Source organism: Saccoglossus kowalevskii, chromosome 7, assembly GCF_978046115.1.
Source record: "Saccoglossus kowalevskii chromosome 7, keSacKowa6.1, whole genome shotgun sequence".
Taxonomy (NCBI): Eukaryota; Metazoa; Hemichordata; class Enteropneusta; family Harrimaniidae; genus Saccoglossus; species Saccoglossus kowalevskii.
Genome location: NC_140647.1, coordinates 20,975,665 through 20,988,348, shown reverse-complemented (window position 1 = coordinate 20,988,348; position 12,684 = coordinate 20,975,665). Strand labels below are relative to the sequence as shown.

Below are 12,684 nucleotides of genomic sequence, written 5' to 3'. Positions count from 1 at the left end.
TATTGTCAACATTGAAATGAAAAAAACACATTTATGGTTTAAATCACAGGACACTGGAATAATCATTTTTTAGGGAAATTATGATCTCATCACGTGCCTTCTGAATTTCTCATTTTTAATTCTAGGCGCAGGTTTAGTGAGTACATCAGGAATATTCTGATCGAAAGGTAAATAAGTGATCTACAAAGGTACAGCATTTTTTTTTTAAATCATGACCAGTCATATCACATAACAATCCTTTCAACAAAATTTGTTCCCGTGTTGCAGCCGACATTGAGATATTCTCGGGGGCGGACATCCGGGCATTTTCACCGCCTGGCAACCCTCACGGTGAAAACAAAGGCCAAAAACTCGCAGAAAACGGTACTTGGGGATGGTTGTTGAGACTCCCCTGAACAGTGTAACAAGATTAGCCCTACGTGTGTAACATATATAAATTTGGTTGTTCAGGATTACTTCAAAGTTGAGTTTGTGTTGTTTTCTCAAATTTTCACCGGCTCGACCGTCGTTCTACAGCAGCGCGCACAGAGCCCATAGAAATGCATGGTGCAGTGGTGCGCGTCTTAGCAACGTAGAACGTCTTGTGACGTAGCTCCGCCCCCGAGGATACTCATGCTCCACATGTAGATAAAGCTACAATAGCTTGTATCCTTGACTTCCAAGAAATTAAAGGGACCCACTAGAGTTTTAAAACCATACCCTGTAATGCTTTTCTTGTTCTCTGATTTGCCCAATCGGCGTCACAAAAACCAATCAAAATGAGTGGGTCATGACTTTCTGAATGATCATTGATCAGTGGTACCTTTCACATACCTTAAGACATGTTTAGCCATTACCATGTGGTTAGAAGTTGGATTTTCCAAATATTGTAACAGCTTTGTGACTATGTAACAAAGATCAGGTCTAGTTGCTGTCATTGCATAAATCAAACTGCCAACTATTTGTTTGTATATTCTTGCATTAGCAGGCTCAGCTGGGTCATTACAAAACATGTTTACTTGTCACAAGGAGTATACATTGGTTTAAAATATTAATGTAGAAATAAATAAATAATTGCAAATATTGTGATGATAATATATAAATTAAGGGTCAAATAATTACACAATAATATAATAATGTCTAAATAAGTAAATAATGACAACATAATCTAATGATGATGTAGAAATAATATTGAAATAAGCAAATAATTGTGAAATAATTACACAATAATATGATAAGTGAATACTCGCAAAATTATTAATATATAAATAAAAGCCAAAAAATAATAATATAGTAATAATGTGTAAATAAGTGAATAATGACAACATAATGTAATGATAATTCAGAAATATTATTGAAATATGAAATAGTCTAATAATGTTTAAATAAGTAAATGATTCCAAAATGATGTGATAATGATATATAAATAATGTAATTACATTAGTGTTGACTTAAACGTATAATTACGAAACAATAACTGGTAATTTTGGTTGTATTGCAGGCGGTGGGAGAGAATGCTTCCTATTAATCTATATTGGGTGTCTGTGAATAGCCCTTAGTCACAAACCTGGCCTTATTTTTATTTGGATCCAATTTTACAGCATACATACAGTGCCCCCTCTAGTGGCAGTGTGGTCAACTCAAACGCATCATTCTCAGTCAGTGCACTCATTTCAATTTCCATAGCCTTTTGCCAGTCATCTGACCTATCACAATCAGGTAAATCCTGGTATCTACCAACATATTTATCAGGATAAAATCTTGGGGATGAGAATCTACATTTATAACACCGCTAGCATCAATAGTGGCAAGAAAATATATTCCATCACTATTGTTCCCTATCTCCATACACTCATCATTTATCACATAATTAGATTCTGCATTTTCAGTATTATAACAACCTTGTACAGGGTTTTTAGTGAAGCTTATTATTCTTACATTCTTATTATGAGAAAAATATATCAAATTTGCTGGGCTATCCCAATCATAACCAACATATATACTCTTTTCATTCATCTAATTTCTTAGGATTTTGCACATATGCATAAAAAGAGCTACCAAATGTTAGCATATTCGCAATGTTATTTTCTCCTGTAAATTGGGCTGTAACAACGATTTCGAGTATAGGCTGAAGCAATAACTGCATTGGGCCACAGAAATAGTTGGTACCCTGGTTGTAACAACAGGCATCTTGCCATCGCATAAAAATAGAACGCCATGATCACTCCGTTGTACCGTTTTGGTGAGGAAAATATGGAGCTGGTCGTCCATATTTAGTACGATTGCTTACCAGAAGAAGTAAAACACGCAAGACATAAACTCCCCTCCCTGATGTTTCGCCTCAAAAGGTATTATTAGGTAATTATGATGACACCTGAATATTCATCAACACAACCCGATGCATATCGAAAACCATCTTTTGTAGTTGGCTCAACGGGACCCGCCAAAACGAAATGAACCAGATCTAATGCTGTTGTAACACATTTGTCAGTTTCTCAGTTTCTGTACCGGGTAATTTTACCCTGCACACGCACTCCACAATCAAACTGTTTTCTATTAAGTATTTCCATACCATGAACTACACTTTCTTTTTTCAAAATATCTTTAATATTGCAATGACCCATAATTTCACCCCACTCTTCACAGTGGCTACGGGACAGGGGGCAGAGGAGGGTCGCCCCCTCGAAAAAGATGTTGGGGGCGTCGCACGTCCAAAATCAAGCCGAAACCCTTGAAATTTGCCCCTCAGAATGCGGAAATAGCGTTTCAAAGGGACCCTCTAGTAAGGGTATGACCATTTATTATTCCTGAGAGGGACAAAACAAAAGGGGTCAGCAGATTTTCCAAAGCCACAATGGGTGGGGGCCGGCAGTAATTTTTTATCGATGAATATTCAATTTAGTTGCTTTAACAAGTAATACCTAAATCATAAGAAATATGTTTTTTAGTCTTTTATAATTCGTGATACGACAACATTAAAATAAAATCTAACTGTTGAAGACAGCAGACGAGTTATATACGAGTTATACCCCGTTCGCTGGACATCCTCCGAAAAGAATGCAAAACATTGATTTAACCTCAGTCCCTCCACAGTTGAGACTGTGATTTAACATTTTTTTTTCATCTTGCCCTGTCTTCAATCTTATTGAAGTTGACGACTTCACTAATTACTGATGGAGCGGAGAGATACTGTCGTTTGGAATCCGGAATATATAATTGACAGAACGATTTAAAGGGTGGTGGTCGTCGCGCCACGCATGCGCGAGATATGAGTCTCATAATTAACAAAGATGTTCACTTGTATTGTTGCGCAGACACTAACGAGTACAAACTGAGACGTTACCAAGTTTTAATTAGGTATTTTCAGGTGATTGGAAAGTATCGAAGGAGTCACTGGTTTTAATTAGTTCAAGTCGCTCACAGGTCAAAACTCGTACTCGTTATTCATTAGAAGATTGCATTGTATTGTGGGAAATCAATGTTTCTCAACAATGTCGCACATGTGCGGCGCGACGACCACCGCTCTTTAAGTTGAAAACCTAGTAATAAATTAAAATACCCAGAATTTGTTAAAATCTTATACTTATGTTATGTATTAGCATAATACAGGAATAGTGACGTAAACAAAGTTGGGGTTCACCGGTACCGTACTATTTTTCGAGACAATGTTTCATATTAATACAGTAATGGCAGCCGGTATATAATGGCAGCCGTGTATTTATTAGTTACTGCAGCAAAGTATAACCTTTGACCTCCATTTGCATAATGACAAAAACAAAATGGCAGTCTAACAGCCTGTCTGGCTTATTGTATACAAGATTCTCTGTCACGAAATCCATAAAAATAAAGTATTTGTTAATCAAACTATGAAAAAAATGCTGAGAATATACATACAGCCGTTATACTGTAAAAGTTGACTGATTATGCAATATTTGTATTAGGTATTTTAGTAAGAGCCTATATATTTTAAGAATCGGCACCCCTCTAATTACCCAAAAAAATTTGTCTGGTAATTGTTCTCATGAGATGGCACCTCTTTGTCCTCCTGTTCTGTGCGTATTGATAAGCACACGGACAGAATTAACTTGCCTTTAAAGAAAAAGAAAAGAACTAACATAAATTATATGAGTGTACATTTTCCATATCGTCATCGGAATGGCAACTATAACGTGTAACAGTTGTAATTGGAGTCAATTCCCAATATGTTGACTTAACTACGATGTAATGTTTATGACTTCATACATTCATTCATTTCTATGCTGTACTTTGAGATTACTCGTAAAAAACAATCCCATATTTGGGAAACAATGCTCACCGTGTTGACTTGATTACAGTACACTGGTAAAATGCAGTAGGAGGCAGTTTTTACGCAATAAACTCGGTCTGGAGTCCAATAAATTTTACCCACCCACATAGTTTGTTGTCGATATCAACTAAAACGTATGCTATATCATATTTGACAAAGAGAAATGTTTGATTTCACAAATGAAATTAGCAACATTGAACATGAACAGAAAAGGTTTGTCTGCAAAAGCTCACTCCCGCGTGACACCTGATCCCTCACTAGTTTTGTTTTAATATAACTTGCCGAAAACGAGGCTTTCCGAAACCGAGGCTTTAAGTTGAAATCTAGTTTACTCGAACTTTTGAACGCCTGTGTAATATACATTTTCTGAATCAACACTCTTCAAATTGAGCATATAAAGTTGCCCTCACCTTAGACGATCCCTCAACTACTGAAATACTGTTTTTACGTTGATTTAACGGAAATGAGGTTTTAAAATAAAATCGAAGCTAAATGCACCCGTAAACACATGTATCAGCAACGCTAAATTGCCCCCCTAATAGTCCCACGGGCATTATTTCCCTAACTTCATAAGAAAGGTGTTTTGCAATAATATAACAAAAACAAAATTTTAAACTTAAACTGAGGATCAACGCGCTTGTATCCACGTGAAACATTGTATTTTCAGAATCTGCACTCAAAATTGGCCGACTTAAGTTAGTCTGGGTAATGTCCCGCCCGATATCACCTTCTTGCCAACGTGATCTATGATTCAAAACTATTTCATTCACTGCATTTTTGTTACATGCATAGTGTATATAATTTATCATATAACAGATGTTTGCGATATAATTGGTGATGTTTTAGCAGTTTTTTATGCTAATACGATGCGTGTGTGTGTGTTTAGTTTAGTTTAAAGTATCCATTTATAACCGGATTTGGAAACTGATTTAATGATGTCATAGTATGGTGTTCTTACGTGACCACGTCAATAATTCTGGGTCACAGTTTGTAGTTTTAAAGACATTGGCCAATTTATCCCGTTTCTCCATTAAAACGCTCGAAACATGCGTTGTGCTAACTATGTATATGATAATGATATGATATGATAATGATATGATACACTGGCAGGCCTATACATCCGGGCGTTAATGTATGGCGGGAATCGTCTTATCATCCTCTCTGACAAAGTTCAACTAAACAATGTACGATTAGGTGGCTGCATTATTTACCACCTTTGAAACGTCTAGTTATTAATTTACCATACTAACACACCTTCCATAATGACATTATCACCGGAAATGACGAAATTGTCAAGAGCGCCAACTGGTCCCAACAATTTTAGCCTATATAAGGGAGAACTGCATGCTGCTCACGAAGGTAGACTCTTGAAAGTGGACTAGTAGTACATTCATCGGAAGATACATCCAATCGATACGACGCACATCTATCATGACATCGCCAACATTTACACTGTCGCTGTTAGCATTGGTATTTTGTTCCGTTGTTCAAAGCCAAAAAGGTAAGCAGGGTCCAATCGCTGTTTTGTGGGTCCTAACAGACAGTTGAAAGGACATATTTAAATTTTCGACCGCTGTTACGACAGCGGTGGATGACAATCGGTAAGTTGAATTGGAATCGATGCAATTCTATGTTGAGCATCGTGCTTAGTATTGTGTCAGAGTTTTCTGTGTTGAATTCGTGAAAAACTTACATGGATGTGTCAGAAAACTAACTATTTAGTTCAACACAAGTTGAAACCACCAATATATGTTTGTTAATAATTAAGTTAAGCATGGTAATTACAAACATTTACACACACAGTGATGTATGTATTTCAAGTCACAGTATAAATATAGCCTAAGTAGTGTCTGGGTGCAATGTACAATTTTATCTATCACGACTAAATTAGTTCAGGCATGAGTCATTGTGCCATCTTGTTTCTGACACGGCTCAATTACGACGACGGAAGCTCGTACACCGTAAATTTAAAACAGATTGGTTTATCGTAGTTACAGATTGAACCATGGTATCGAGTGGGCACCAAAAATGCATGTATATGCGTCAGCAGTCACAAACACGACAATGTACGACTCGGAGAAAATAGGGGGGGGGGTCTCCGCAAGTAATTACCGATTTTACATGAAATGGTGGCAAGTTATAAGCAAAAACAAAAAAAACAAAAAAACAAATGCAAATAAACCGACCTGCAGTAATCGACACTGGGTTTTTATTGCACCGAACCATAGTTTTGAGCTACATTTTTTTTTCACGATGATGTTGGTATATTTTAGATTCTGTTTTCACTTTTCTTTGTCAAGTATACGTGAAATTGTTATACCCATATCAGATTGTAATCAGATTGAGTTTCAGTTGAATAAATTGATCAAATCGGGAGAGATATGAACGCATCTCGTAGAGGGCGGTATATGTCATACACCGCATACAAGGGAACGAACTATTCCACCGATTACTATTACATTCAGCTTTCAAGACAACTCGGTTAGATAGTTAAAGACACTTTTATGTTACATATTTAATGTGTAACTTAACTAATGTTTTTTTAGTGAGAGAGGGCCATTGTCCATTGATTATCCCAGACTACGAAGGTGCGTGCACGCGTGAATGTGAGAACGACGCGGACTGTGCTACAGAAACGGATAGATGCTGTCAGAACGCATGCGCCGGAACATACTGCGTGGAGCCAAAAAGTGAAGGTACGTGATATTTTGTGCAATCACCCCCCCCCCCGGGAGTACACGCCTGGATTTTGGGTGGGAGTGAACCATATTGATACTCCGAGACGCCCACAATGAAACTGTGTATTCACGGGGGGGGGGGGGGGGGTACATTGCCTAATGGGGACGTGCCCCTGAAATGGGTCTCGTTTTTGTATATTTGGTATAAGTATAGGTCTTATTTCTGGTCAAGATAGGTATGAATATCGGTAATATTTTTCCGATTTGGTATACTTATGGGTTCGTATATAAGCGAATATCTCCACCTCAGATCCCGGCCTCAAATTCATAGGTAACTGTTTTATTTGGAATAAACAGTGATGACAGCAATGGTACTTTTGCATAAATATGGGTATAGATTTTGTCACTATCCAGGTATAAAAATGCTCACACTTTTGAGCACTCAGGGCAACTCCCTACCCAGCTACGTATCAACTGCCCCCGGGGTATCCACTCGACCACGGAAGTGGAAATGACAGCGAATTTTTGCGTCACCAAAAGACAAAATTGTCGCGAGTGGCGTCACCTAAACCCCATGGTCGCATTCACGCGGTCATTTACACATCCTCCCGTGATCAGCGTTGGCTTATTGTATACGTTTCACTACTGACAGATCCGTGTGATAACCACGAGTGTAAACACCCGGGTGAGTTGTGCGTCAACGAGGGAACCCACTCAGTCTGTAAGTGCGGTGAAGTTTGTCCTCAGAACTATGATCCAGTTTGTGGATATCTTGATGAAAAGGACAAGGAGGGTCAAGAATACCCTAACAGATGTGTGATGCAGATGAAAATGTGTGAACTTCAAATAACGATTGATGAGATTGATTGCGACAGACTCGGCGAAAGACTCGGAATAGTTGACACGGGTAGGTACATTACTAGTATATTGCTTGACACATTGAATCTACAAATCCATTATCAACTTTCTGTTCTAAAGTTAAGAGTCAAGTTGTACTCGAAATTAAAACCCACATCTTTATCCCAGAACTGTCCGCATATATGAACATTATTTAGGATATACAATCTCAAAATCAGTATATAATAATATATAACGATATGTCAATCACATTGTCTATAAGTTAACGTACATGTATTATATGAATATATAGCGTAGAATTTATCTAGAATCTACTTAGTCGATATTTTGGTAAAATATGGCCAACTTTCATTCAAGGAGACTCGGTTTCGGGACTCATTTTAATAATGTTGTTGTTATTACGTTATACATTTTGTATTCGAGTCTGAACAAAGAAATAAGCGCTTTATTATAATTCAACTTCGATGAATTTATTTGAGTACAGGGTGTCTGAAAAAAAATGATTGATAAAAAACAAGAATAGATCATTGATAAATTATGGAAGTATATACGAAAATGACATTTCAAAGTAATATGAGTATGCACGAAGCGGGAGTATCGACCGACGCGCAGCGGGGGGTCGATGCGACGGCGTACTGTCTGAGTGCATACTTTGCGGTTTTCTCGTAATAACCTTATTATACATCTTTTCTTCCCAAGGATACATCATAAGAACACCAAAATCCAACAAGTTTAGAACACTCAGATTTAGTGAACTTCGCTATGTAGAGTCCGGTCAAACCCTGTGGGCCTTGTTTGTTTTTATTTTTAGAGAACGCTTACGCACGCAATCGCTCCATATTTTGAATTCGTATTTCCTAATATGGCAGGATGAAAATACCCAGTGCAATACCGCAAAATTACGGCACGATGTAACTTATGGCAAATTGCAAATCTGCAAAATTAACAAACTGTATAGTCATGTTGCTTAAAGTGTTGGCACCAGATTAAAACAAAAATCTATTTATATTTATTTGCTTGGATGGAAAGTCTTTGCGATTTACCAGACTATGGTTTAGTTTTTAATATATGAGTTATGACAACAGTTTTTTGACAGGCTTTTCAAGGTATGCCACTAAGAAGAACACTTCAAATGGGATTATTTGATCAATAATTTAAAGTACGGCAAATATTCAAATATACAAATAACTAACACACAGGAGTTAACAAAGTCACGTTGAACATTATTACAGCTAAATATTTACAAACTCGTGCAGCAATTACGTAGCCAATACTATTATAAAGCAGCGATATTTGAGTGGACGAGCGGTCTTACAAATCAACTACAGCTTTTACGATTATATTGAGATGTGAGGCAAAACCTTACATAATAGGATTAAATGGAGCATTGACTCAATTTCCTATATATTTATTTATATTAAAAGAAAAATGTTTAAATACTATGAATGAGTAATTGAACTTGTCAATGAAGCAGCTTTATTAAACTAAACAGTAAGTGACATTTCGTAATAACTAGAGAAGACTAACAAAACGCAATTATTTGGTACAGACAATTACAAGAACTAAACAAAGAAAATTTCAGAAAAAGTAGAACAATTATTCATCCTTCATAAGAACAAAGAAATAAAATTTGTAAAAATAACATTTTGTCAAAACACGTTCTTTTACAACAATCAGGAAAAAAATATGATGTAGCCGGAAAACAAATAAACGAGTTCACAAATCTGACAGAAGAAAACAAATTTATAATGATAACGGACAATGAAAACACTACGTGAACATTATATATAAAAAAAAACTTGTTTATGAGACACCAATACCTCTTGTCGACGTAGTATAATCATCATTTTGTGTTTGATCTACTCGTTGTCACCACCAGCATTTCATTTTTTTAGGTGTCCTAGTTTTCAACTTACTGTTTGTAGGGTTGCATTTGTATAAAGATGTGTTTCACTGTATTTAGAAGTAGTTTTTTAATTGTATTGTATTGTATTGTATTGTATCGTATTGTATTGTATTGTATTGTATTGTATTGTATTGTATTGTATTTTGATTATATTTCGCCTCGTATTCAGTCTCTATGTTCAGTGAAACCATTTTAATTTCCCAGGGAAATTTGAAGCGTTTACAAAAATTAAATTAAACTTGGCCATGGGTAATGGATGTGGTATCGATTTTTATTTTTTTTATTTCTATATGTATAAACATTCAGCAGAAAAAGCTAATTTCTGTAAAAAAAAAAAAAAAAAAACTATAATAAGATTTGTAATTTAATCTTCGCATAACTGTGTACTTGGTATATCCAGGGTTCTGGCCACACGCGTTCTATTTGGGTGTGATATCATCCAGCGTGGCTGTTTTGCTACTGATATGAACTGTACATTTCACATGGGTACGTAACAGGTGTACTCCATTCAAATCACTAAATATTGTCATTTGCTACGACGCCAGGCTTTGAAATATACCTTCAAGTCTGGAATGCTGCTGATTTATTTTATGATATGATCAAAAAAAGTCTAGTTTAACACATAACCACAGAGGTATCACCACCTGACATACACATGACCGCCTCACAATCATCCCGAACATCTCAGCTACACATCAGCTCGGAGCTTCTCACTGATATCGCTGCATAAAAAATGCGCCACCAAACCGCATATATGTCGCCACAACACATATGTACCACTACCCACCTATATTATATCACATACGTATCGACGCATCACCCACTCACATGGATCACCATATCACATATGTATCACCATACCGCCACCACATGGATCACCATATAACATATGTATCACCATACCGCCACCACATGGATGACAATATCATATATGTATCACCATATCGCCACCACAAGGATGACAATATCATACATGTATCACCATACCGCCACCACATGGATCACCATATCACATATGTATCATATCGCATCGCTCATCTATATAGATCACTGTATCACATATGCACCACCATACCAAATGGATCACAATATCACCTATGCATCGCCATACCGCCACCCATACGGATCACAATATCACATATGTATCACTATACCGCCACCACAAGGATGACAATATCATACATGTATCACCATACCGTCACCACATGGATCACCATATCACATATGTATCACCATACCGTCACCACATGGATCACCATATCACATATGTATCACTATACCGCCACCACATGGATCACCATATCACATATGTATCACCATACCGCCAACACATGGATCACCATATCACATATGTATCACCATACCGCCACCACACGGATCACCATATCACATATGTATCACCATACCGTCACCACATGGATCACCATATCACATATGTATCACCATACCGCCACCACATGGATCACCGTATCACATATGCACCACCATATCAAATGGATCACAATATCACCTATTCATAGCGATATAGCCATTCATACGGATCACAATATAATATATGCACAGTCATACCCCCATCTACGTGGATCACATGAACGCATCGCCTGCCCACATCACAAATGCATTACTACACATATCACATTACAACGCACCTACAGGTTTCACGGCACATGCATCATCGCATACAAAGTATAAACGAACGCATACACATGCACGACTAACGGTATATCGCGGCCGGGGGGAATTTCTGAAAACATAAGTCATATTTTTGCGTCTTATTATATTCTTACTATAGTTTATTTTTGTCATTTTTGTCAATAGAATCCGAGACAGATGGAGCTTCATCACTTGTCGCTATGACGACCTCTATAATCACTGTATTCGTCTCAGTTATTCAGCTTTTGTAGTGAGTATCCATGCACTAATTATTTAAGGTAGAGATGCAGTTTATTTGTGAATTTCAATCAAAAATAGTTTTTTTCGTTTTTTATATAGATTTTTATCTAAAGAACATTCTGTGAAAATTTGACCAATGAATTCTTATTGGAACACCGTTAAAATTGTTAACAAAAGTGTATCGTATACTTTATTTTACGAGTATAATGTCTAATTTTGAATTTTGTTTTACGCAAGGACATTGTGATGGTCTTATTCATATTAACAATATCAATTCAATTTTTTGTTTCAGGAGAATATTCAAGACAAATTTGAACCAGTACAGTTACATTCACACCATTATTTTGTATTCTTATCACTAATAATAATAATAAATCAATCAGAATGGTTTCTGTTCAATTATAACTGTGTATTTTATTTAAATCTACTTATGCAATTTTGAAAGTCAATAAGCGAGTTTTTTTTATCAGGTACTAGAAGTGGTATTGACAAGGACATAATCATGATAGCGAGTATGTTGCATGTACGTTTATAGTATGAGAGGCGCCTACTTAATTTTCTTATGTTTATACAAAAATATAAACATTTTTTCATAATATTACAGGTTTATAGTTTGTTGTTTATTGTAAATTTCCAAAAAACATAGTGATGTAACAGTATGTTTCGTAGCACCGTTCTTCGTTACTTTAGGAGAGAATTTAAAACCGCACAAATTCCAACACAAGCGAATTAAATGACACACGTTTTGTATAATTACTTATACATGTAAATTTATGAGTTTTGTCATTAAATTCTGTGAATTTGGTGAGTTTTAGGTGTTTTTTGAAGTGTTGTCATAATGACGTGTGTTACGTAACTCTATTTGTATAGGCAATAACCTGTAGAAATCGCACCCAAAGTTGCTTTCGACACCAACCGCTTAGCTCATTCGATAGAGTGACCATGGTGAATGGCGCAGCTTAAAAAACTGAAAATCTGCTTAAAAAGTAGCATTTTCAAATGGTGAGGGGGAAGGCGTTGTGCTCTTCACTTTATATGAATCATATAAAAACGACCTAGCTCTG

At 36.4% G+C, this 12,684-nt stretch overlaps 1 protein-coding gene across 2 annotated transcripts; it reads left to right on the top strand.

Moving 5' to 3' along the window:
* Positions 1-5,608: 5,608 nt before the first annotated feature.
* On the top strand, positions 5,609-12,025 carry LOC100366835 (WAP, Kazal, immunoglobulin, Kunitz and NTR domain-containing protein-like). 2 transcript variants are annotated; one of them, XM_006823042.3, is made up of 5 exons: positions 5,609-5,786; positions 6,832-6,981; positions 7,616-7,870; positions 11,546-11,658; positions 11,913-12,025. In XM_006823042.3, the coding sequence occupies exons 1-4, from the start codon at positions 5,717-5,719 to the stop codon at positions 11,629-11,631; spliced, it is 561 nt and encodes a 186-aa protein (XP_006823105.1). In that variant the 5' UTR covers positions 5,609-5,716; the 3' UTR covers positions 11,632-11,658; positions 11,913-12,025. The 2 variants fall into 2 exon arrangements, with proteins under 2 accessions (XP_006823105.1, XP_002739997.1); XM_002739951.4 differs by having other exon boundaries at positions 5,610-5,786; positions 11,546-11,630.
* Positions 12,026-12,684: the final 659 nt, after the last annotated feature.